The sequence below is a fragment of the Carassius carassius genome, chromosome 20 (assembly GCF_963082965.1).
Source record: "Carassius carassius chromosome 20, fCarCar2.1, whole genome shotgun sequence".
Lineage (NCBI taxonomy): Eukaryota > Metazoa > Chordata > Actinopteri > Cypriniformes > Cyprinidae > Carassius > Carassius carassius.
The window spans coordinates 31101187-31124289 of NC_081774.1; the positions used below are offsets into that span (position 1 = coordinate 31101187).

The 23103-nt window shown below is 38.6% G+C and overlaps 1 protein-coding gene and 1 long non-coding RNA gene across 3 annotated transcripts in view; both read right to left on the bottom strand.

Moving 5' to 3' along the window:
• The window catches only part of LOC132096871 (uncharacterized), a 207753-nt gene that overhangs the window by 12725 nt on the left and 171925 nt on the right, over window positions 1–23103 (bottom strand). The gene's annotated exons all lie outside the window — the stretch shown is intronic.
• Window positions 2144–23014, bottom strand: ssx2ipa (synovial sarcoma, X breakpoint 2 interacting protein a). 2 transcript variants are annotated; one of them, XM_059502522.1, is made up of 14 exons: window positions 22875–23014; window positions 20252–20397; window positions 19195–19361; window positions 11801–12001; window positions 9957–10067; window positions 9032–9167; window positions 8817–8892; window positions 8553–8733; window positions 7303–7450; window positions 5658–5794; window positions 4672–4842; window positions 4466–4583; window positions 4247–4379; window positions 2144–2929 (listed from the first exon to the last, which is right to left on the bottom strand). In XM_059502522.1, exons 2-14 carry the CDS (start codon window positions 20295–20297, stop codon window positions 2818–2820), a joined length of 1737 nt encoding a protein of 578 aa, XP_059358505.1. In that variant the 5' UTR covers window positions 20298–20397; window positions 22875–23014; the 3' UTR covers window positions 2144–2817. The 2 variants fall into 2 exon arrangements, with proteins under 2 accessions (XP_059358505.1, XP_059358504.1); XM_059502521.1 differs by having other exon boundaries at window positions 4672–4845.

A 23103-nucleotide genomic window follows, 5' to 3' on the forward strand; every position in this document is an offset into this window, starting at 1 on the left:
TGATTTTAATGCATAAGGAGCCATCTGCACTGCTCTCTATAGCTCTTATGAATGTCATACAATGATCGATCTGCACAGCAAAAACAGCCACAATCTGGATATTTTAGGCAATATAAAAATCCTGGCAAGGACGCGTCCTGGGATAATGGCTCATATGGTCACCCTAGGTCAGTGAAACCATCCAAACATTTTTTGTGGGTTTCCCCTCCATCAGGGGTTTCCTCAGCTGGAATACCATTCTGGGGGTGACTGCTTTAACCCGCAGCAAGAGTGTAAAATAATGCTCGAAAAGTGGCACGTCTGGTAACCTTTATGTAAAATTAGCCCAATTCAAGAAAGCCACTTAAAGAGTTAATTCACCCAAAAATGAAAATTCGGCCATTAATTACACACCCTCATGTCATTCCAAACCCGTAAACCTTTGTTAATCTTCAGAACACAAATTAACAATAATAACAATTTATTCATCAATTCTTCTCCCCGAGTTAAAGGGTCATGAAACCCCCCATTTCAGCACAGGTTAGTTCTCACCACGGTTTTAAAAAATGCTAAAAAAGTGGGCGTGGTGTGCAGCGGACCGGGGGAGGGGGAAGAAAGAGGGGAGACAGACAGCACACAAATTGCTTTGCGTTCAGAAAGTTTCATTTCACTCCCATCAAGCTAAAAGCACAAATAAATGCACAGCCATTTGCACTCTGCATCGAAAACATATTACACATTCAGTCATTTAGCAGACGCTTTTATTCAAAGCGACTCACAAATGAGACATATATTATTCTGTGGCGTTTATATAAGCCTTCTGACAGGTTGTGTCACAGAGCTATAAAAACGGTTACACTCAACAAGTGAATGAATCGCGTTTGAGCCGAACTGTTATTACAAAGAAAAAACAAACACTCTAAATAAAAAAAAAAAAAAAAACATCAAAAATCGTGACGTCAACACAATGTAGATTCTAAATCCGGAAGATGAAAATGGAGCAAAAAAGCTTAAAATTAACCAATTTTCTCCAACAGTTAAAATTAGCGGATGCTAACATTGTCTTCTGTGATGTGCAACACAAACACCTCTGCTAAAATCTTAGAATAAGTAGTCTGGGGTTTCATGACCCTTTAACATTTTGGAAGGTGCCCCAGTACATAATCAGCGTTGTTTACGTTCTGTAGAAAGCGTGCTCATGCTGAATGTGATAGCACATAGACTATTTTACCGATGTCTTTGCTATGTTTATGAAGCTGGGAACAATGCAGGTGCATTGCTGTCTAGAGTTCTTAGATTTCATCAAAAATATCTTAATTTTTGTAACAAAGATGAATGAAGGTCCTACGGGTTTGGAATGACATGATGGTAATTAATGACAGAATTTTCATTTTCGGGTGAACTATCCCTTTAAGACTTTTTTTTTGTATGTGTTTTATGTTTACATGTAATGTTCGTGTCTACCTCTTAATATCTTTATACCAGGGGTGTCCAAACCTTTTACTGGAGGGCCACGATCCTATAAATTTGAGCTCTAACATTAACCGCACACTTCTAAACCAGTTAATCAAGGTCTTAAGAATCACCAGAAACCTTGGGTAGGTTTTAGGATCTTGGCCCTCCAGGAGCAGGATTGGACACTCCTGGTTAATACAGTAAATATTCAGCCTTCTCCCCCTTACTTTACTACAATATTATGAAATATCCTAGTTAAACAATTTAAGCTTGATTACACTACACAACTTTTCCCAGATTTTGGTCTGCCCAGAGTATTTGGTCACATAGTCTCACAAAATAAGGGTCACAAACACCAAGTTCTCATCTTTAAACTAGGATTCCAACTAGACAGGTTTCATATTTTTAGACAATTTAGAATGCATATAGTTTCAATTTGCCATTCATATTTTAGAAATGAGGCACACGTTTCTGTGTGTTTTCAGAGCAACTTGAAATCCGTGTGATCCTCAGTCATTTTGTCCATCAATTGTTGACTGGTTTGTGCAAAATAAGCGTCATGCATCTGATTGTGATTGGCTTGACTGCTATGTGGCCTTACATATATCAGCAGAAAGAAGAGAGTCACGTCAAAAAGAAAACAAGTAACATTCATTAAAAAATAGGGTCAATTATGATTTCATGCCAAATTAAAAAACACAAATAGATCTTTACTTTCAAATCTTTCAAACTTTATTGCACTGATTTGAAGAAAATGATCTTTAAATGTGTTGACGTTCTAAAAATAATTCCATCAAAGACATTCTTGATTTTTCGGTATAAATATTCAGCATTCAAGTGTGAAAAAGCCTATTGCTTGTCTTGCATTAAAAAAAATGATGTGATCAATACATAGCATCACTCAATTATAATGAAACTACAAAACTAAATGTGAAATCCAACCCAAAATAAGTTTGTTTTTGCAACAATAATGGCAAATCAAAATATCGAATTATATTAGTATTTAAAAGCTACATTAAACATCTCTCCTCTTAAAAGTGCTTAATGAATTAGTGTTAAATTTACAGCTTACAAAATCATCACAATCTGATTTACGGTATATTTTTAAATTACTTTAAGTACTCCTACACATAGCACATTGGCCACTTTACATATTTATGAGATTTAATGGTGGCAAATGCAAATGATTGTCTCCGGGATCAATTTGATCCAGCAAAACACACCATCTGTTTTCTTCAACCCTAAATCCCTAAAGGGATAACACAGCAAATCCGATGAGGAGGTAAAGGAGCATCTGGCTGGTCATGCTGTGGTGGGGATGAAGGGAAGACTCAATGGAGTGTCTCTTCTGTAGTGTTTGACCAGTGTAATACTGACACATCATCAGACGGGGCTGTTCTCGTCTCTGACCAATGAGATGACACTGCAGTCTGTAGAACAATTACGCAACCGTGACTTTGTCAACATCTCACCGCTCGGACATCTCCCGTGGCCTCTGGAGAGACAGAACACAAATGTCAGCTAACACAGAAAATAATTTGATTCGATTTTTGGTCAAGCGTGAGTCCCAGGAGTTTTCCACTAGTGCTTTCAGAACAGTCTCTGGGTTGATGTACTAAGATGCCTAAAACCAATAGTGAAACTATATAGACTTAAATAATAATAATAATAACAAAAACTAAATTTGACCCTGGAACACACAACCAGTCAGAAGGGGCCAATTTTTCAAAATTTCGATTTATACATCGCCTGAAAGCTGAATAAATAATCTTTCCATTGATGTGTGGTTTGTTCGGAGGACAATATTCAGCTGAGATACAACTATTTGAAAATCTGGAATCTGAGGGAGCAAAACAATCTAAATATTGAGAAAATCATCTTTAAAGTTGTCTGAATGAATTCTTAGCCATGCATATTACTAATCAAAAATTAAGTTGACATTTACGGTAGGAAATTTACAAATGTATTCATGGAACATGATCTTTACTTAATATCCTAATGATTTTTGGCATATAAGAAAAATCTATAACTTTGACCCATACGATGTATTTTTGGCTATTGGTACAAATATACACTAGAGACTTAAGACTGCGTTTGTGCTCCAGGCTCACAAATTACTAAAACTTTAAAATAATAATGAAATTTGAGAAAAACATAAAAACCAAAATGTTAAATCAAAACAAAAATAGCCTCTCAATGATACTAAAATAATAAAAGTCCCATTGGGTAATACTAATCAAAAGTTCAAAACACACTTGCGTTCTTCATACACACTTTGTAAGTGAAGTGAAGTGACATTCAGCCAAGTATGGTGACCCATACTCAGAATTTGTGCTCTGCATTTAACCCATCCGAAATGCACACACACAGAGCAGTGAACACACACACACACACACACACACACACACACTGTGAGCACACACCCGGAGCAGTGAACACACACACACACACCCGGAGCAGTGGGCAGCCATTTATGCTGCAGCGCCTGGGGAGCAGTTGGGGGTTCGATGCCTTGCTCAAGGGCACCCAAGTCGTGGTATTGAAGGTGAAGAGAGAACTGTACATGCACTCCCCCCACCCACAATTCCTGCCGGACCGGGACTCGAACTCACAACCTTTCGATTGGGAGTCCGACTCTCTAACCATTAGGCCACGACTTCCCCTAACTTTGTGTGTTTTGTGTATCATTTTCATGGTGCTAATCATGTGTTTGTCCTCATTTTTGGAGCTTGACAACTGTGGTCTTTTCCCTTGTTATGTGAGGGTAACTTCATGACAGAATTTCCATTTTTGGATGATTTGTGGCCCGTACCTGCCGTCTGGGACGAGGTGCAGCGTGCGGTAGAGGTCCGCCGTGGAGGGCATCTTCACCGGGGCAGCTTTAGGGGTGGAGAACAGGGACTGGGTCACGAGCGGAGGAGTGGACTGCAGTTTGGCTTCGGGTTCTGCATTACACAGAATCAATCGATCAGCTGATCCCCAGTGAGGGGTGTCAGACGTGGGGTGTTTCAAGGGTCTCAGGGACACTCACCAACTGATAATGCACTGTGAGGTTCAGTCAAGGCAGGTCTTTTACGGTCTACAAATGGAGTCATGTTCAAAAACTGGGTCTTCAGCCATGCAGCTCGATCTTCCTCAAATGTTTTCCTCTAAAGAGGGAAGAAACTAACAGGAGTTAGGCGCTGCTCGAGTTAAAAACAGCCAGATGGAGTGTAATGTAGCAAAAGTATTCAGTACCTCGTGGCCCAGACGAATAGCAGCTTCAGTGAAGTTCTTCCTCTCTCGCTCGAAGTTCCTCTTCTGCTCATGAAAGAGCCTCCACTCCTCTTTGAGCCGCTCTTTCTCCTCCAGCGTGTAGCAGTCGTTCAACAGAGCCGCAGTCTCCTCGTCGCACGGTGAGCTCAGCTGCTGCTGCACACACACACACACACACACACACCTACAGGCTTTTTAAGACATTTAAGACCAATTAAAGAATTTAAGGAACAAATTAAAGGGGAGAGTGTATCTCTATGTTCTGTAAACGTCTGAGGAGAACACAATGAAATGTATTAGAAGCACTTCAAAAATCGAAAATATAATTTCCAAACGATCTTCATAAATTAATTTTATGAAAAATCTGCTTAGCTAGAATATGGAAATAACTTTTACTTTAGCTTCCGATCACACTTTTGATGTTCTTCCTCAGTATTTTTGTCTTTTTTTCCAGTGCACCATGCAAAATGACATAAGTCTCATTCTGTCTTTTCGGAGACATCTATCAAAATGTTGTGAATTTATGATAAGAAAAAAAAAAAAAAAAGAGAGACATCTGCCGATGCAATGGGAAACCAACCTTATATGGCCAGTTTATATTTTGCTTAATTTCTCAATCAACAAAGACTTAATTTCTTCAGTTTGCATCTCAAATGCAAAATGTATCTTGATTTAAGGTTCTTGAATATTTATATTGGGGGGAAAAAAAAGACAAGAACACAAAGAAAATGTAAAATGTTCTGCTTTGATTTAAGACCTTTTTAGGCAAATTAAGACTTTTTAAAACCTGCTGAAACCCTGATTTGGGGCAAGCGCTAATACACTATATGATCTCTGTTTTGGCCCGATTTGTGGAAGGGACCAGAAACACTGAATTGGAACAAATGATCTGTAAATCATTGCACTGACAGCCAGTTTGGGTGCATTGACAGAATCTGATATTGGAAGAGATGTGTGCAGACACTGACCTGCAGAAGCTGCTGCTGCATGTGGATGAACTCTTTACACTGCTGTAACTCCAGTCTCATCCGCTGCATCTCGTCCTCGTGCTCCTTCCTGGACATCATCTCGTCTCCCTCGTGCTCCTGACACGCCAGCAGAGACGCTGCAACACAAGCACAACACAGAGACATTCGTTACAGAAGAACCGACTCCAACCAGTGTTTGGTCTAACATTCAACATCACTACAGATTCAAGAACAGGACCAATATCTAACGGATGAAATACTGTATTTTAGAGCAAAGTGTAACTAGAAATTGTATTGTTTATCCTTCCTTTTCCAAATTTCAATGGTTAAATTTTAATTTGAGTACCGTATTTTCCGGACAATAAGTCGCACTTTTTTTCATAGTTTGGCTGGTCCTGCAACTTATAGTCAGGTGCGACTTATTTATCAAAATTAATTTGACATGAACCAAGAGAAATGAACCGAGAGAAAACATTACCGTCTCCAGCCGCCAGAGGGCGCTCTATACTGCTCAGTGCTCCTGTAGTCTACACTGAAGACATAGAGTGCCCTCTCGCGGCTGGAGACGGTAATGTTTTCTCTTGGTTCTTGGTTCTAAATAAATGTGACTTATAGTCCAGTGCGACTTATATGTTTTTTTCCTCGTCATGACGTATATTTGGACCGATGCGACTTATACTCAGGTGCGACTTATAGTCCGAAAAATACGGTAATCAAAAAGCTTTTTTAAATGTATTAATCTTGAAAAATACATATACTGGATTCTATTAAAATGTAATAATCAAAATAATGTCTATTTAACTGAATTCAGAACTTTTTTTTTTTTACAATAATATGAAATCGTTTCTGAAAGAAATTCTGTGTTGTGTACCGTATTTTCCGGACTATAAGTCGCACTTCTTTTCATAGTTTGGCTGGTCCTGCGACTTATAGTCAGGTGCGACTTATTTATCAAAATTAATTTGACATGAACCAAGAGTAAACATTACTGTCTCCAGCCGCGAGAGGGCGCTCTATACTGCTCAGTGCTCCTTTAGTCTACACTGAAGACATAGAGCGCCCTCTGGTGGCTGTAGACGGTAATGTTTTCTCTTGGTGCTTGGTTCTAAATAAATGCGACTTATAGTCCAGTGCGACTTATATATGTTTTTTATCTCGCCATGACGTATTTTTGGACTGATGTGACTTATACTTTGGTGCGACTTATAGTCTGAAAAATACGGTAATCAAATGACAGCATAAAAAATTGACAACTGCATTAAAATCACATGAAAACTGATTGATTTGATTTCAGCCTATTTGCATCCTCATCACAAATGCACATGTAATCAAGGACATCTGCTCATTATAACTCATGTCTGTCCAATCATAAGAGCGATACTGCGGAGTAAAACAGTCCAGTGTTATTCCACCCCACCTCTAAAACCATGCATATTCCTATGAAAGATGATACCATTTGAAGTTTATTTTGAATGAAGTGTTTCAGCGACTAATTTTTCAGGTTTCAGGTTTCATTTCAAATCTACAGCACTGCCAAGTATTTTGTCCCTGGAGGTTTATTTTGGCCACTTTCTCCAGAACATATACATATATTAGATCTGAAAAAGCACTTAAGGAGGAAAGCAGCAGCAGCCACGCGTGGTACCTTGGCTGTCGAGTCTCTCCATGTGGCTCTTGAGCTTCCTCCACTGCAGGCGGATGCTGTTGGTGAGCTGCTGGCGGACCTGTTCACACGACTGCTCCAGACTCTCTCTGCTGCAGTCACCAGGCTCCTCCTCGTCCTCAGACACAGCCTGGAGAAGGCATCGGTCATCCAAAAATACAAACATCCTCACCTCAATCCAAACACTCAACATTTGAAACAAATAAAAGATGTTTGTACTAAAAAGTCCATTCCACCAACACAAAGTTCATAAAGAGATTGTAAAAGCAATCTAAATGAATAGAGCAGTTTCATCCGAGTCTTTTAAAGATATACATTAGCTTTATATGAACAGATTTAAAAAATATTAAATATGCATTTAGCAGACGCTTTTATCCAAAGTGACTTATAGAGCATTCAGGCTAACATTTTTTACCTAACATTTGTTCCCTGGGAATCGAACCCACAACCTTGTGCTGCTTACACAATGCTCTACCACTTGAGCCACAGGAATACTTAATATGAACAACATAACATAAATATGAACATTGATCAACACGCGTACTACACGTTTAGCACAAATATGGTAAACCGAAGTTTAACTTTAACCATATTTGATTAATCCTTGTATACTGACCAATGTTTATATGAAAAAAGCATCAAATAAATCACATGCATTTCACTCCACTCAATCTTCATTTGCATTATATCTTTATAAACTATTTCTTTTGAACGGTAATCTGCCATGTTCCATTAAAATCTCTTTGTTTATTAAAGATGAAGTCTTATGGGTTCGGAAAACATGATGAGAAAATTATGCCTAAAATAAAACAATGTATGTATACATGTATATTGAATTATTTAATTTATATTATAACTATGGAAGACTGTTTCCGCCACTGAATAAATGTTTTTTTTTAAAAAAGGTTATTGCAACGATATCTCAAAATTCTGACTTTTTTTTTTCCGCCAAATTGTGAGTTTTTAAATTGCGCCATTCTGACTTCTCAGAATTGCGACTTTATGTCTCGCATTTTCAGCATTATCTAATGTACAAAATTAGCCAAAAATTGCTTATTAGGTATGTGTTAATCAAAAAAAGAGAGTTGATTCAGAGGTGGTGTCTTTTGTTTTGATGTTTACTTCATTCATCAAGTCCAAACAAGACACAGTTTGATGCTTTAACATGCAACGCTATTTACAACTTTAAACAACATGTCAGTGTTCACAGAGAGTGCGAGGAGACTCCAGACCTGCTCGATGCTATCATCTGCTGGCTCTGGTTTGACGCAGGGCTTCTTTGGGCTCAGAATGGTGATCATGTCCTTCTTCATGAGCTGCAACACTTTCTTAAGCTCCGAGTTCTCCATCATCAGAGATCTCTGCCGTGTCTCATAATCACTCAGCAGAGCCCTGTACATCTCGCCCTCATGTCTGACAACACAAGAGCAGAAGTTTTACACCGTGGGAGAAATACACATGCCATGTCAAAGAGCCACGTGAGGACAGAAAGTCACCTGGCCTCCATCTTAACCGTCTTCCAGAGGCCTCTCTTGCCATCTGACCTTCCCACGTGGTTTGATATTTCAATGGCTGGACACAAATGAAAACAAAATACAGAAATATTGTCAGGATAATTTTGATTCTGAATGTTTGCAGTCTAAAAAGGAAAATAAACTAGACATCTAGCTGCTTCACTATATTGCAGGTTGTCAGCAATGCAAGCTCTCACAGAGTTTCTTGTCTCTCTTGTCCATGAGCAGCTGGTTGAGACGCTCCTTCAGTTTGGTGCACTCTCTCTCTCTGCGCTTGGTGTCGTGGTTGTACTGCGTGGCACGACTAGAGATGATGCTCTGCAGTTTCTGTACCTGCATCATGTTAATGACACACAGAAGTATGATTATTATGCAGGATATATACAGTAGCCTACACTAAAGTCATAAAAAAAGAACATTTAAAAAAAAGTGAATGAAAGAATGATATCAAAATAAACTTTGTCCTTGCTGCTGCCTATCTTGTTATTTCTCAATGAGACCTTCCTGGTTAACGAAGTAAAAGAAAAAACATTTATAGTTTATTTTGTAAAGCAAGTTGTATATATATATATATATAGTGTTTATTATATTAACATATTACACTCTATAACTAGAATATAGTAAATGCATGGTCATATACAAAGATATTGAAGGGATAGTTTACAAAAACATGTTTAGTATCCAATCAGCTTTTGGTCCCCATTGACTTCCATTAGTATATTCATCCACGCTAAGAAAGACAATGGCTACCAGCAACTGGTTGGTTACCCACATTCTTCAAATGATCTTCTTGCAGCTTCATTTTAACTGAACTATCCTTTTAAGATGTGCTTTTCTTTATCCAAAAGCATGGTCGGCCAATATCCATTGCAGTTTTCAACAGGTATTAACATGCACCTCTAACGGATCTTTTGATCACTTCCTCATAGCACGTCCAGTAATGATTGTATATTAAGTGAGAGAATGCATTGCTATTAGATACGAGTGAATACATTGCTATTTTGCATTTTTCATTTCAAACTTTGTGTTTGAGAAACAAAACTGTAGTTCAGTTGAACGAAAATGCTGGAAACAAAAATGCATGGGCAAATATAGAGCAACATGATGGTGAGATTCTCGTACTTCCTCTTTCTCAGACTTGAGGCAGTTCTGTAAGGTTTTGATCTTCAGCTGTAGCTGTCGCTCTCCCTCGTGCAGACCAGAGTTCTCTCTCCTGGTGTGCTCCAGCTGATCCTGAGACACAATTACACAACAGCAGAAGAAAGCAACAGTAAATTAGTCAACTCAGAACCACAGCACTGTGCAAAATAGATCCCACTTCACAAATGTAGAATGTGTTACTTGTAAAAATAAATAGAAACTGTGGCAAATTTTTATATCTCTAGCATCTTCTAGCATTTAAAATCAAGTCATCATTAGCAAGGCACCAAAACTTTGTTAAATCCTTTGAGAAAGCATTAATTAAAGGGATAGTTCACCCAAAAATCTAAACTATGTCATTAATAACTCACCCTCATGTCGTTCCAAACCAGTGAGACCTCTTTTTATCTTCGGAACACAGTTTAAGATATTTTAGATGTAGTCCGAGAGCTCTCAGTCCCTCCATTGAAGCTGTGTGTACGGTCTACTGTCCATGTCCAGAAAGGTAAGAAAAACATCATCAAAGTAGTCCATGTGACATCAGAGGGTCAGTTAGAATATTTTGAAGCATCGAAAACACATTTTGGTCCAAAAATAACAAAAACTACGACTTTATTCAGCATTGTCTTCTCTTCCGTGTCTGTTGTGAGAGAGTTCAAACCAAAGCAGTTTGTGATATCCGGTTCGCCAACGAATCATTCGATGTAACCGGATCGGAGAACCGAGGAGCTGATGATACTGCGCATGTGTGATTCAGCGTGAAGCAGACCGACACACAGAGCGTCTGAACTGAACTGATTCTTTTGGTGATTGATTCTGAACTGATTCTGTGCTAATGTTTTGAGCCCAGGTAAACCGAAGACTTGAATCAAGGGCAATCATCGCCAATGACGCCATTATACGTCGAGCGCAAAAGAACCGGTGAACGGTTTTCTTCAACCGGTTTACTGAATCGAACTACCCGAAAGAACTACTGGTGATCCGAAAACCGATGCAACCGGTTCTCAACTCGTGAAGGAGTCAATCTTTCGTTCGTTATCTGGCTCGGCTCGGTGTTCATCTTCATTTCTCTCTTCACAGCAGTTCAGTCAGTGTACTGTTTGAGTGCATGCATTACTCCGGGATATTGGTTTGTTTGAACTCAGAGGGAGTGTCAGCCACATTAAAAAAAGTTAACAGCTTAAGTCATTTGTGGATTAATGCGAATTGGAGACGCGAACGGTTTAAAATGATTCAGTTCGATTTGATGAACTGGTTCAAAAAGATCCGGTTACATCGAATGATTCGTTCGCGAACCTGATATCACAAACTGCTTTGTTTTGAACTCTCTCACAACAGACACGGAAGAGAAGACAATGCTGAATAAAGTTGTGGTTTTTGCTATTTTTGGACCAAAATGTATTTTCGATGCTTCAAAAAATTGACCCTCTGATGATGTCAAACTGACCCTCTGATGTCACATGGACTACTTTGATGATGTTTTTCTTACCTTTCTGGACATGGACAGTAGACCGTACACACAGCTTCAATGGAGGGACTGAGAGCTCTCGGACTAAATCTAAAATATCTTAAACTGTGTTCTGAAGATAAACGGAGGTCTTACTGGTTTGGAACGACATGAGGGTAAGTTATTAATAACAATTTTGATTTTTGGGTGAACTATCCCTTTAAGCAAAAATTAAAACAATAATCAATATCATAAAAATGTATATTACAGAAATCTTCCAGACTTCCAGAAATCTCCAAGGCCTTGAAATCACATTTTTAAATTACTTAATATTTCCAACCCATGGATTAATCTGGAGTAAACATAGAAATCTGAGTACTTTGAGTCTACAGTTGCTGTGCTGCAGATGCTCGACGTCACTGCTGCTCTTCAGCTGCTGGGTCTCCAGATCACGTAGGGCTCGCTGAGCTCTCTTCTGCAGCTGAAGTACTTCATAGAGCAGGTTCAAAACCGGCACAGCGCTCAGAACGCCTGCTTTAGACTCTAAACTGACTCCAGTCAAGCCCAGCGAACACACCTCCTGAGGACACCCAAGACACACAGATCATCTGCTTGCTCAATTACAGCAAGAATTGTGTTTTATGTTAGATATTGCATTTATTTATTAGAAGAGTAACTTAATATGTGTGATTCTTGCAACGGTGTTGTCATGAGAGTTAACAGCACATCTCAGGAGCAAGACAACAATTTCAATTTTGGTTAAATTAACATTTATTGCAACACTTAATTCTTATGCAAACTGACATGCTAATAAAAAGTCAGAACTTGCATGGTCCAGTCTGGACCCCTTTTAACGGTCATATTTTGTGTTACTTAAATTACTTGTGTCAGAAGTGTGACTTCTTTATCTTTATCTTTCACTCATCTTGCGCAAAATGACTGTAAACCCCACAGATAACGGCTGAATAAATTAATTTACAGACATACTGCATATCCTAAAAACTAAATCCCGGTTACTGATATGCTTTAAATCATGTCATTTTAGGTCAAAGTACTAGTTGGGAGTCGATGTCATCTGATGGACGAGAATCACAATAATGGCCATTCAAAAACACCAGTGGTTTTACCTCAATTTATAATTCTATGAGCAATCCATTAAGAAAAAAAGATCAGCGGTTTATATTCTTTGTTCCTTTTTTGTAGTGCGTTAATATCCATCTAAACATGAACGAAAAAGGTGGAAACACCTAGGATATGTAACCCTGGATCCCTGAGTAGGGAATGAGACACTGCATCACACTGACTCAATGGGAACACCTTCCAAGAAAATACTACAGAGTGTCTTCCAGTTTATGAGCCTGTGAAAACATGCACACAATGAGAGAAAAATAACACCTTTTGTTTTTCAAACAGATAAAACCTGGGAACCATGAGTGAAGTCAACATCCAGAGTATCAGATAAAAGTGTGCAGAGGCCCAACCTGCCACCACACAAGAATCCTCTAAAGTTGCCTGAGAAGGTGCAACACCTCCAGTAGAGTGAGCTTGAACACCAAGAGGAAGATGTAACACTCACCCAAGTCGCATCTTATACCCAATGCAACATCCGTTGTTTCATAGTGAAAACACACTTGTTGCAGCATCCAAAACACACAAACAGCTGATCAGATTTACAACACTGGAACACGCAGTCAATGTTAATCCGTAACACCCTCAGGACAAAGCATACGTGGTCTCTCATTCTCTTACGACTCAAAGAATGGAGGAGAAAATGACTGCAACAACGTTCAGAGAGCAAAATGAAGGAAAAGCTACTTTTGAAATGCAACCTCAACAAAACATCACTAGACTGGGAGCAATCGCCACTACATACACACTGAGTGTGTATGAGTAAAATACTCTTGTAGGAATGCCAGCACTTAACCAGGCAGGGATCCGGACTGTGATTGTGCTATCTGCACAATGACGCAAAAAAAAACAAAAAAAAACAAAGAGAGACCACTGATGCGGTCCATCCTGATGACCACATGACAGTCTCTATCTAATTTCTAGAAGGAAATGGCTTAAGGCTAACAAGCCACCAATTGCCTCCACCTAATTTATGCGTCACATGAGATGATCACCTTTCCAGACTCAACAGACTGGATGTTTTTCAAATAAACTGCACAAGACATTTATCATCACCTTGCAGTGACAGAGTTTGCCCAAAGGTAAACACCACTATCCTTTTTCAGCTCTACAAAATACTGGATGTAGAAACCAGATTCCCTCTTGGGAGGAAGCGTTTTCTCTACAGCTCCTATCTTCTTACAGGGAGTGTATTTCCTGCCATGAAATCGGAGCTTCTTGAGCTTTTGCGGTGAGTAGGGCTGTCAAAATGGCTTAAAAAAATACATTGGCATTTCGTACTTAAATATGATGAATATTCAAATTTGAAAAGGCATAATTTGAAAGTGATTTTGGCTTTTCTCCTGAGGCCACAAGAGGGTGCATTGAGCATTAATGTACAGCTCTTCAAAGCAATAAAATAACACTAGTTTAAAAAAAAAAAAAAAAAGCATAATGTTTACATTGTTTATAAACCAAATATAATTAAGTTGCTTTGACAATTAGAAACAAAACAGCATTATGTATGTATAGTTTAATAGAAAGGACTGAAAACCAATCACAAATAGAACTTTTTCCATTTAAAAACCAAGAGATGAAGTGGGATGGGGAAAAACTGCCATAAAGCCTCGACATGTTTTTTTTTTTTTTTAAAGTTGAACTTGCCATCAAACTTAAATCAATTCAGAGTGGAAGCAAATGTTCCGATTTTGATTAAACCAAGACAAACCATATTGCATGGATTAATTTTAACCTCAAGACTAGAAAGGTGCACTAACAAAGAAAATAGAGTCCATTTGATTTCCATGAGGACTTTAACAGCAATTTGGGACATGTATAATGTAATTTAATGGAGAACTATGTGAGTGGTGGGAGATTTTAAACAGCCTCCCGAGTCATAGCTGGGTGCGGCAGACAGCATGTGTCCCACTGCTCTGCATGTACTCATACAATACAATGTTTGAATTTTCCATTTTATTTATCACGGCATGCGTCACAACATTTAATGCTCTAATGCAAAGAGGGACACATTTCCTTGGAAAGAGTGTCCCTCTGACTATTGCCAAACTCCTCAAGAGTCCAACTCAAAAGTAGAAAGAAAACTTTCCCAGCCAGAAGTGCTAACTCCACCAGAGATAAACATGACACTTGTGAGAGCACAAGAAAAAAGCCATCCATCAGCTGACTCTCAATAGCCTCAAGCTCAACACTCGTTCTTCAGGACCCATGCTCATGGACAGGGAACAAAAGGGATGACTGATTTTTTTTGTATTATTCATAAAAAGGGTCTTAAACGAAGGACTTCACTGTTAAATGTTAACAAGCCATTAAGTGTGTCTTGAGCATGACAAATAACCAAACTCTTAATGCACTTATCGTGTCTCTCCTCACTCATGATGAAACAAGGAAACTGAAAAATGCAAAGACATGGCACAGGGAGGCGCTAGCACAATCAGCCAATGAATCCACGCCATTCTGTACAGACTTCGAACTATCATTTCACCTGGAGGGTGTTCCCATAGGTTCACTCGAAGACAGGAACATTACTCTAAAAACCTGAAAGGGAAAGTTCACCCTAAAATGAAAACTTGGTGTTTATCTGCTTAACCCCAGGGCATCCAAGATGTAGGTGGCTTTGTTACTTCAGTAGAACACAAACAGAGATTTATAATGGAAATGGATGGGAATCACTGCTAAAAAATACAATAAAACTTAAAAAAAAAAAAAAAAAAAAAAATTGGACCAATTTACACTCTTAATTGAGACTGTAGATAGTCAATGGTCCACTTGAGAGATAGGTGGCGATAATGCACTTATAAGTCTGCGGCCCGCTGTAAAGCAAGAAGAAGACGCCTCACAGCAGGCTGTGTTTTGAGGAGGCGCTCATACAGTTCAGACATATAAATACGGTTCAGTTTCTTGCACAGACCGACTGTTTCGTGTCTTTACACATCAGTGTATTGCCACAAGCCACAGGGTTTAATTTGGTTTTGTTTGTGCGTGTTTTTATTTAGTTTTACTGTGTGTTTTAGATTGGATTCGCATCCATTATAAGTCCATCCTTAAAAATATTCTTGTTTGCCGTAACCCAACCGACCCTGTCAATTGAGGACCGACTCAATTTTATTTTATTTTTTTGCTTTTAGTCCGACCGACTTGCTGGTTGTACATTTGCGTTAAGACCGACCAATTATTATTTTTTTACTCTTGAAACAACTACCGTAACTTCCGGACTATTGAGCGCACCTGAATATAAGCCGCACCCACTGAATTAAAAAAAAAAATATTATTTTGAACATAAGCCGCACATGTCTATAAGCCGCAGGTGCCTACCGGTACATTGAAACAAATGAACTTTACACAGGCTTTAACGAAACACGGCTTGTAACAAAAATAAACTGGCTTTAACCAAAACCGTCTTGTCACAAAAATCTTTAAAAAAAAATTGCAGTAAACAGTAGCCTGCCAAGAAAGTCATTGGTCACCATCTTCCTCCTCCTGTGCACTGAAACCACTGAAGTCATCTCCTTCGGTGTCGGAGTTGAATAGCCTCAGAATTGCTTCATCCGATATTGGATCGTTTTCATTGTCGCTCTCGTCACTTTCATCCGGAGGCAAATCCCCCACTGAGCCCTCTTCAACACGCAGCAGTCCAACCTTTCGAAACCTGCTGATGATAGTGGATTTTTTTGACAATGCTCCACGCTGTCAGGATCCACTGGCAGACTTGACCTTAAGTTGCTCTTCGCATGCGGCCCGTTTTAGTAAAGGATTTCTCCCCACTTGTCATCCAAGCCTCCCACTGAACACGGAGCGCCACCTTAAATGCACGATTTACACTGATGTCGAGTGGCTGCAAATACTTTGTTGTGCCTCCAGGAGTCACAGCTGGAATTGAGTTTGTTCTCTTGATGGCTTCTTTCACCGAATCGGTTATGTGGGCCCTCATGCGGTCCAAAACGAGCAATGCCTTGTTCATGTGAAAGAATCCTCCCGGTCGCTTGCCGTAACACTCCGTATGTCATTCATGCATTAGGCTTTCCGTCATCCATCCTTTCTTGTTGACTTTCACAACAATTCCTCTCGGAAATATTTCTTTCGGCATCGTCTTGCGTTTAAAAATCACCATCGGTGGAAGCTTTTCTCCCGATGCTGTGCAGCTCAGAACACAGGTGAAATGCGTTTTTTCATGCCCAGTTTTCAGCATGACGGATGATTCGCCTTTCCTGTTGACAGTCCGAGTGAGAGGCAGGTCAAATGTCAGAGGAACCTCATCCATATTTATGATGTCATGCGGGCTGATGGAATACTCCGCTATCTTTGCATCAGTGAATTTGCGGAAGTTTTCGAGCTCATTTTCTAGTTTGGGCCATCTGCTTTTCTTCCCCCTGAAAGCTTTAGTTGTCTTTTTGCACTGAGTCAATTCCTCACGCTGCAGCTCTATTTCCTTTTCCAACAGCCAGATCAATCGCCTTCAACTTGAAAGCTGCATCATATGCATTTCTCCGTGTCTTTGCCATGATGAGGGTGACAAAATGACTACCGTAATCAGAATGATGGGAAGTTTGAGCGTGCTCTATTTAATCAAAATAGTAAACAAAAAAAGTTGTTTGACCTTAACCCGTTCGGAAATTTAATTGGTCTAATGAAAGCTTCATTCCGCCAAAAAACTGAGAACGTCACAGAATGTGTTTTTAAAAAAAAATAAATTGCCTAGGCCTAAATACAAACAAAGGCTACGTTCTTTCTTTAAAAAAAACCCTGTGACGTCATTTATGTTTACACTATTGGTTAACGGATGTCACACTGTGGCCTGTGCGTTCGCTTCGTCTCAGACTCTCATTCACTGTCAGATTCAACGGTTCACGCTTGGTAATGATGGCTGCGGCTGCAGTAAACTAAATGTTCCCGGTCACTGTTCAAAGTCATACGGGTTCGGGCACCATAATACATCGAAAACATTCACTAAAACAGCTCGACACCACTTTAACTTGGCACAAAGTTCTGGAAAAACTGTGCCTAGACCTTTTCCCATCCCTTTTCCTCTCTAGCCTAAAACTTCAAAATCTATTGCACGAATCGATTGGACCAACCAACACAAGTTTCAAAAACGAAAATAGGAAATTGATTTTAACGGCCTTCTCTCGGAGCGTAAAAAAAAAAAAAAAAAAAACATGCGTCACAGCAACTGCAGCTTCGGACACACACGCATAATAGCAAATAATACTTCTGCACAATTGTAATGAATTCAACTTCCTAATCATCGGGAAGAATAAGGCGGGAACCGGCGGACAATCAAATTGACATTTTAATAATACAAAATAAACACAACTAAAAGCCCAGGCCTGGTCCTCTCTCGTCCTTCACTGTCGTCGCTCCAGTTTTATATCCTCCCATCTCCTACGTGGGACTCGAGACCGGAAGTGGGTCGCCGGTGTCACTGATTTCCCAATCATTGCCGGCCTCCCTCCGTGTTCCCACGTCCCTCGGCCCCGCCCCACTCGCCACAACAATGTTTCTAGTTTTACAACAGAAATGTGAATTCTGACAGTATTCAGACAGTCTCATGCATACAGATACAGATTCACAGGTGTGATTTTTTGTTGTTGTTGACATTTCTAATCGTAAACACAGCCATGTTGAAGCCTGCAGTCAATGTTTTGCTTTATGGCAGTCCACTCTGCTTATTGTTTTTCGAGAATGTTGCACTCCTCTTTGTCATTGTGCACGAAACGTCACGCCAATAAATCATCAGAAATATTGATCGTTACCAATATATTGAATTTTACATTTGTTCTGCCTGTTGTCCGTGGATTTACCTATATTTGGTGTTATTTGCTGTATAAAACGTATTTAGACATGCAAAAGCGATTTTACAATCGATTCAATGAACACTTGTAAAGTAAATGGTCTCTCATTTGTAGATTGCATTGACACCTAGCGGTGGATGCAAGTAAAACAGTATAACAGTACCTCATTTGATGAGGTTTGCAATTATGAGCCCGAAGGCACGGGATGAAGACCCAATCAGTGACGTCACGATATGCTAATTTGTTTAAATTCATACCTATGTAAATCACCATCACCAAAATGTTACTTTTTTTTTTTTTTTTTTATATATATAATTTTTTTTTTTTTCAAGTTTCAATGTAAAAAAAAAAAAAAAAAAAAAAAAAAAAAAAAAATTATATATATATATATATATATATAGCAAACCAAAATATTTTTAAGGATGGCCTAAGACTGATAGACTGCAATGGTTTGTGTTAGAAAATCTCTTTTTGTGTTCTATTGAGAGACTGGGAGTAATCAGATAAACATCAAATTTTCTTTTTTTGGTGAACTATCCCTTTAAGAGCTAGAATTACGGTGCCTGTCAAATTTATTCAATGGGACTGAATCACCCCTTGCACTGTTTGTTTGACGTTACATGTGCAAGACCACAATAAATTGTACCTTGTGGGGAAATAGTAAACGCTGTAAAAACATCACTCTTTGCTTTGTGTTTAACGCAAGTAAAACTTACTTTTAAGTCCATTTAAATCGTTACATCATCCATGTTGCTTTATTTTTCTATCACCAATCAGATCAGATGAAAGATAATAGTGATAGTTTAACCCCTGACATCGTCATATAAAAAACATATGAGCAACTCCTCAAGTGTACCTGATTGATATACACGATGCACTGCGATGTGTTCTCCTCAGTGCAGAACGCACTTATCACGCTGTAGGAGGTTTTGGGCAGAGCCATGGTGGAATGAAGTGAATGGTGAGAGTTCTGCCTGCAGGGAGACATGCTGATCCCAGAAATACTGGAAAGCTCTTTGGTGTCTGTACAGAAGACAAAAGAAAAGGCAGAGCCTGTCATTAAAGCCTGGCGAAACTAGACATGTCTAATATAGTGCTGTGTACAGCTGCAAAAGAACTAGACTCTAGACTCGAAGTTTAAATAATATGTTTAATAATAATAAAGAAACAAATACTTCAGGCAGTGGTGTTGTCGAGATTGTGAATAAAACACTACGTGGTGTATTTGTGGTTAAATGAAAATAGTCAGAAGTTTTTAATATGATTTCAAGATGGTCTGCTGATGATCTGTGTGAAATGTGGTGAAGATCAGACAATGGTCTAGAAGTTTGAAAAACTAGGTTTTAGACATTATAATTCAAATCAAGTCTGAGATTGAAAGCATGCTGGTTTTGACTCTGCATTCAACTTTGCACAAGAAAAAAAATCTGAATTTTGTTTCTAGGCCTTACAGTTCAAATGTTACTAGCCTTGACATGAGTGCAGATTTGACCTGTTGGTGGTACTAGAGGGTATTTGACAGAGATATTAAATTTGCTATGGTAAACGTGTAGATTGTACTCTATCTGTGTGCCAAATTTCCCCAAGTATGGTCCTTCGGGTTGTGATAGAGCTATTAGTGGAGCAGGACAAGAATAAGAAAGAGACTGTGCTTCGGTGATCAGCACCTAATAAAAACATTAGTTCACGAACCACCAAAGGGAGTCGTTGGTGTCATTACTCACTCACCCTCATGATGTTCTCCAAGAAGTATGCCATTATGTTCCCATTTATGAACAACCTTCACAACACTTGAACACGACACACATGTAAACTTTGCTTCAATATAGTGCAACACTTCACAGATTAATTCAAATGAGCTCAGTCTCTTAACAAGATCAGGTCGACTCAACATTTGCATGTTTGCTGCTCACCGAGAGATGGATCTGGCATCATTGTAGGAGTCCACCAATCTCCCATGTCAACCTTCAGCTGGGATGGGGTTCTCCAGTGTCCTGCTCATCCAGATGAGATGCAAGTGGCTGGGTCAGAGACAGAGGCTAGCACTCGGCCACCGCGCCTGAAACCGAGGAGAGGCGCACTGGATTACACAGCAGAAGGCCTGTGAAGCCGGATTAAAGAGCCGTGGAGTCCCACTGCAGGATTAGCAGAGCTAGCGGGGGACGGAGCGCACACAGAGCAACTAAACATGAAGCACTGGAGGATTGGTGTGTCATACAAGAGCATTTCCCCCACAAACCAGTTAAGTGCAAACCACACCCCGCCCCACAGCACATTGGTTAAATAACACACACACACACACTTGTCAAGAGAAGACAAGACTTCCCAGATTCAGTTCAGCATTCAGAAAAACACATGGATGCATCCAATCACCAAAAACAGTAAATACTTTGAGGAAGTGCTACCGACAACACAACTGTGTAGCAGACGATCGACATCACAAATGACATGAAAAAAAAAGAAAAATGTTTCATTTACATATGTTATTGTTGTTTTGTCAGTGCAATCTGCAATTATCTACATATTTTCAAGTCGAGATACATTTACTTGAGAAGCAAAATGTCTTAAGATATAATACTGGTTTTCTGAAATAATAAAAAAAATTATAAAAATTAGGTGACTATGCTTAAAATAAGTAAAAAAAAAAGTATCTGCCAATGTGGTTAAAATAAATAAATAAAAATTCAACAGGAAAATTTGATGATTTTTCTTAACCCATTGGGATATACAGTATTGTCAATAGAATGCTTTATATTATATTTTATGTTTAGCAAAGTAGTTATTAATAACCTTTTTCCTCATGAATAATTCATTTGAATACATTCATTCATTCTTCAAACGCTTTTTATCATCAAATTACCATCAAATCCTTTGATATTTGCAAGATATGATCTGTAAATTATTTCTCAGTTTTTTTCTTTCTTCTTAAATTATGAAAAAGTTAGTGCTGACAAATGATTAAAACAACCAAAATAAAAGTTTGTTCACATAATGTGTGTGATATATATATATATATATATATATATAAATAAATACAAACACATGCATGTATAAATTTAAGAAAAATATGTTGTTTATCGAATAAACATTTATATATAATATAAATTATATCAATATAAAAATACATATGCGAATATTTTCAAAATATATACTGTATGTGTGTGCTTTTATACACATGATAAATATACACAGTACACACACATTTATTACGTAAACAAACTTTATCACAAATAATCGTTTGACTGCACTAGTAAAAATGCATTTGATTTAGTTTTTTTTTTTTACTGTTGTCACAAGATTCCATTATGAATATTTATCCAAAATATATACTATATGAAGTGTAAATACATAAAGTGAAATTTCAGATGTATAAAAGGAATGAATGAAGAAAATGAATTATGTTATTTTCACCGGGTGTTTGCAGGTTTTGTAGAGTTAGATTTAAAACTTTTTAAATGCCACTTCAAGTGAAATTTAAAAGACCAATTTCACAGTAATTAAAAGGTTTAAATCTAGCATTAGTGAGCTTTTCAATAGGTGTTTTTTTTTTTTTACATTTTGTGCTTTGAACTCTGATTCCACTGTTTGCTTTCTTATAATGTACATTTAAGTGACCATGTATACACCTGGACAGATTCAATCAGGAAAAAAAATAATAATAATAAAGTCCTGGCATACAGATTTATGGATTATGAACTAATGTGTTAATAGTTAATCCTCAGCGCTCTGCTTCTTTTCCTCATGATTCCCACTGCTCTTTGTTTTCAGTACCTGTTAATATGATGTTCTGTAGTCAAGGTCGTTCTGTTCTGAGAGGCTTCAGATGTGGAGAGCGTGTTTTATCAAGAAGAAATTAAGATTGTAACTCGGTGTCAGCAGCTGGAGCGATTCTCATTCTTCTGATTTCACAAGAGCCCTCATAAACATTAACTTACATAACATTACTCATACAGCACATTTCATACACCGTCGTAAAATATCCTGTTCCTCCACAAAGGCCACAATTGATCACCTCAACACAGCTGCAGAAGCAATACAGGAAACTAAACAGTTTTACTCACAAAAAAAGAATAACTTACAATTAATATATTTTTACGTAGTTCACAAATCCTGTACACTTCAAAAAAAAGTTTTAGCTTATGAACATGCATTATAATAAAATATACATAGCCTTTATTAATACTATTATAATTTCTTTATGTTGACATTACGACATCATGCACCTGCTTCCAAACATTAGAGCAGAGCAGCCACATTCATTCAGACTGATTGTTTTATCACTAGATGGCAGACACGTGCGCTGAAGAATTGTCCATCACTACTTAGAGACACCAGTTACATCTGAGTCTATTATTTTCACGATATCACTGCTTATCTCACACACATTTGTTTATTCGCATTCGCTAGCATTCAAAGGACGCAGTGGGTGTGTTTTCAGACTCTACGCAATTAGACGCGCTGTCTGTGTAGGCAGCACACGACTATTACAGACACGACCACTGATCGATATTATATTACACACACAGGTTGACTTACATCAGCTGCGGCTCCACGGATCCGAGATTCAGCCCGATGAGCTTCTGCTGACTGATCCGTGTTTAAAGATGTGTTTGTGTGAGACAGCAGCGCGAGAACCATCCACCTGTCCTGAAGCGCAGGAGACGATTGGATGATTTGAAGTCCACCTCTGTTCTTCTCAATAAACAAACACGACTCTCATTGGCCGGGCTGTTGTCAAGGAACCAGCAACTCGCCATTTGATTGG

Excerpts from the sequence above, each read along its gene's own strand:
- ssx2ipa (XM_059502521.1), bottom strand. The coding sequence starts at position 20,297 with ATGGGAGATTGGTGGACTCCTACAATGATGCCAGATCCATCTCTCG. Across the intron at positions 9,168-9,956 it reads TCAAGTCTGAGAAAGAGGAA|GTACAGAAACTGCAGAGCAT; the intron begins GTACGAGAATCT and ends AACATGATGCAG. Across the intron at positions 4,584-4,671 it reads CTATTCGTCTGGGCCACGAG|AGGAAAACATTTGAGGAAGA; the intron begins GTACTGAATACT and ends TTCCCTCTTTAG.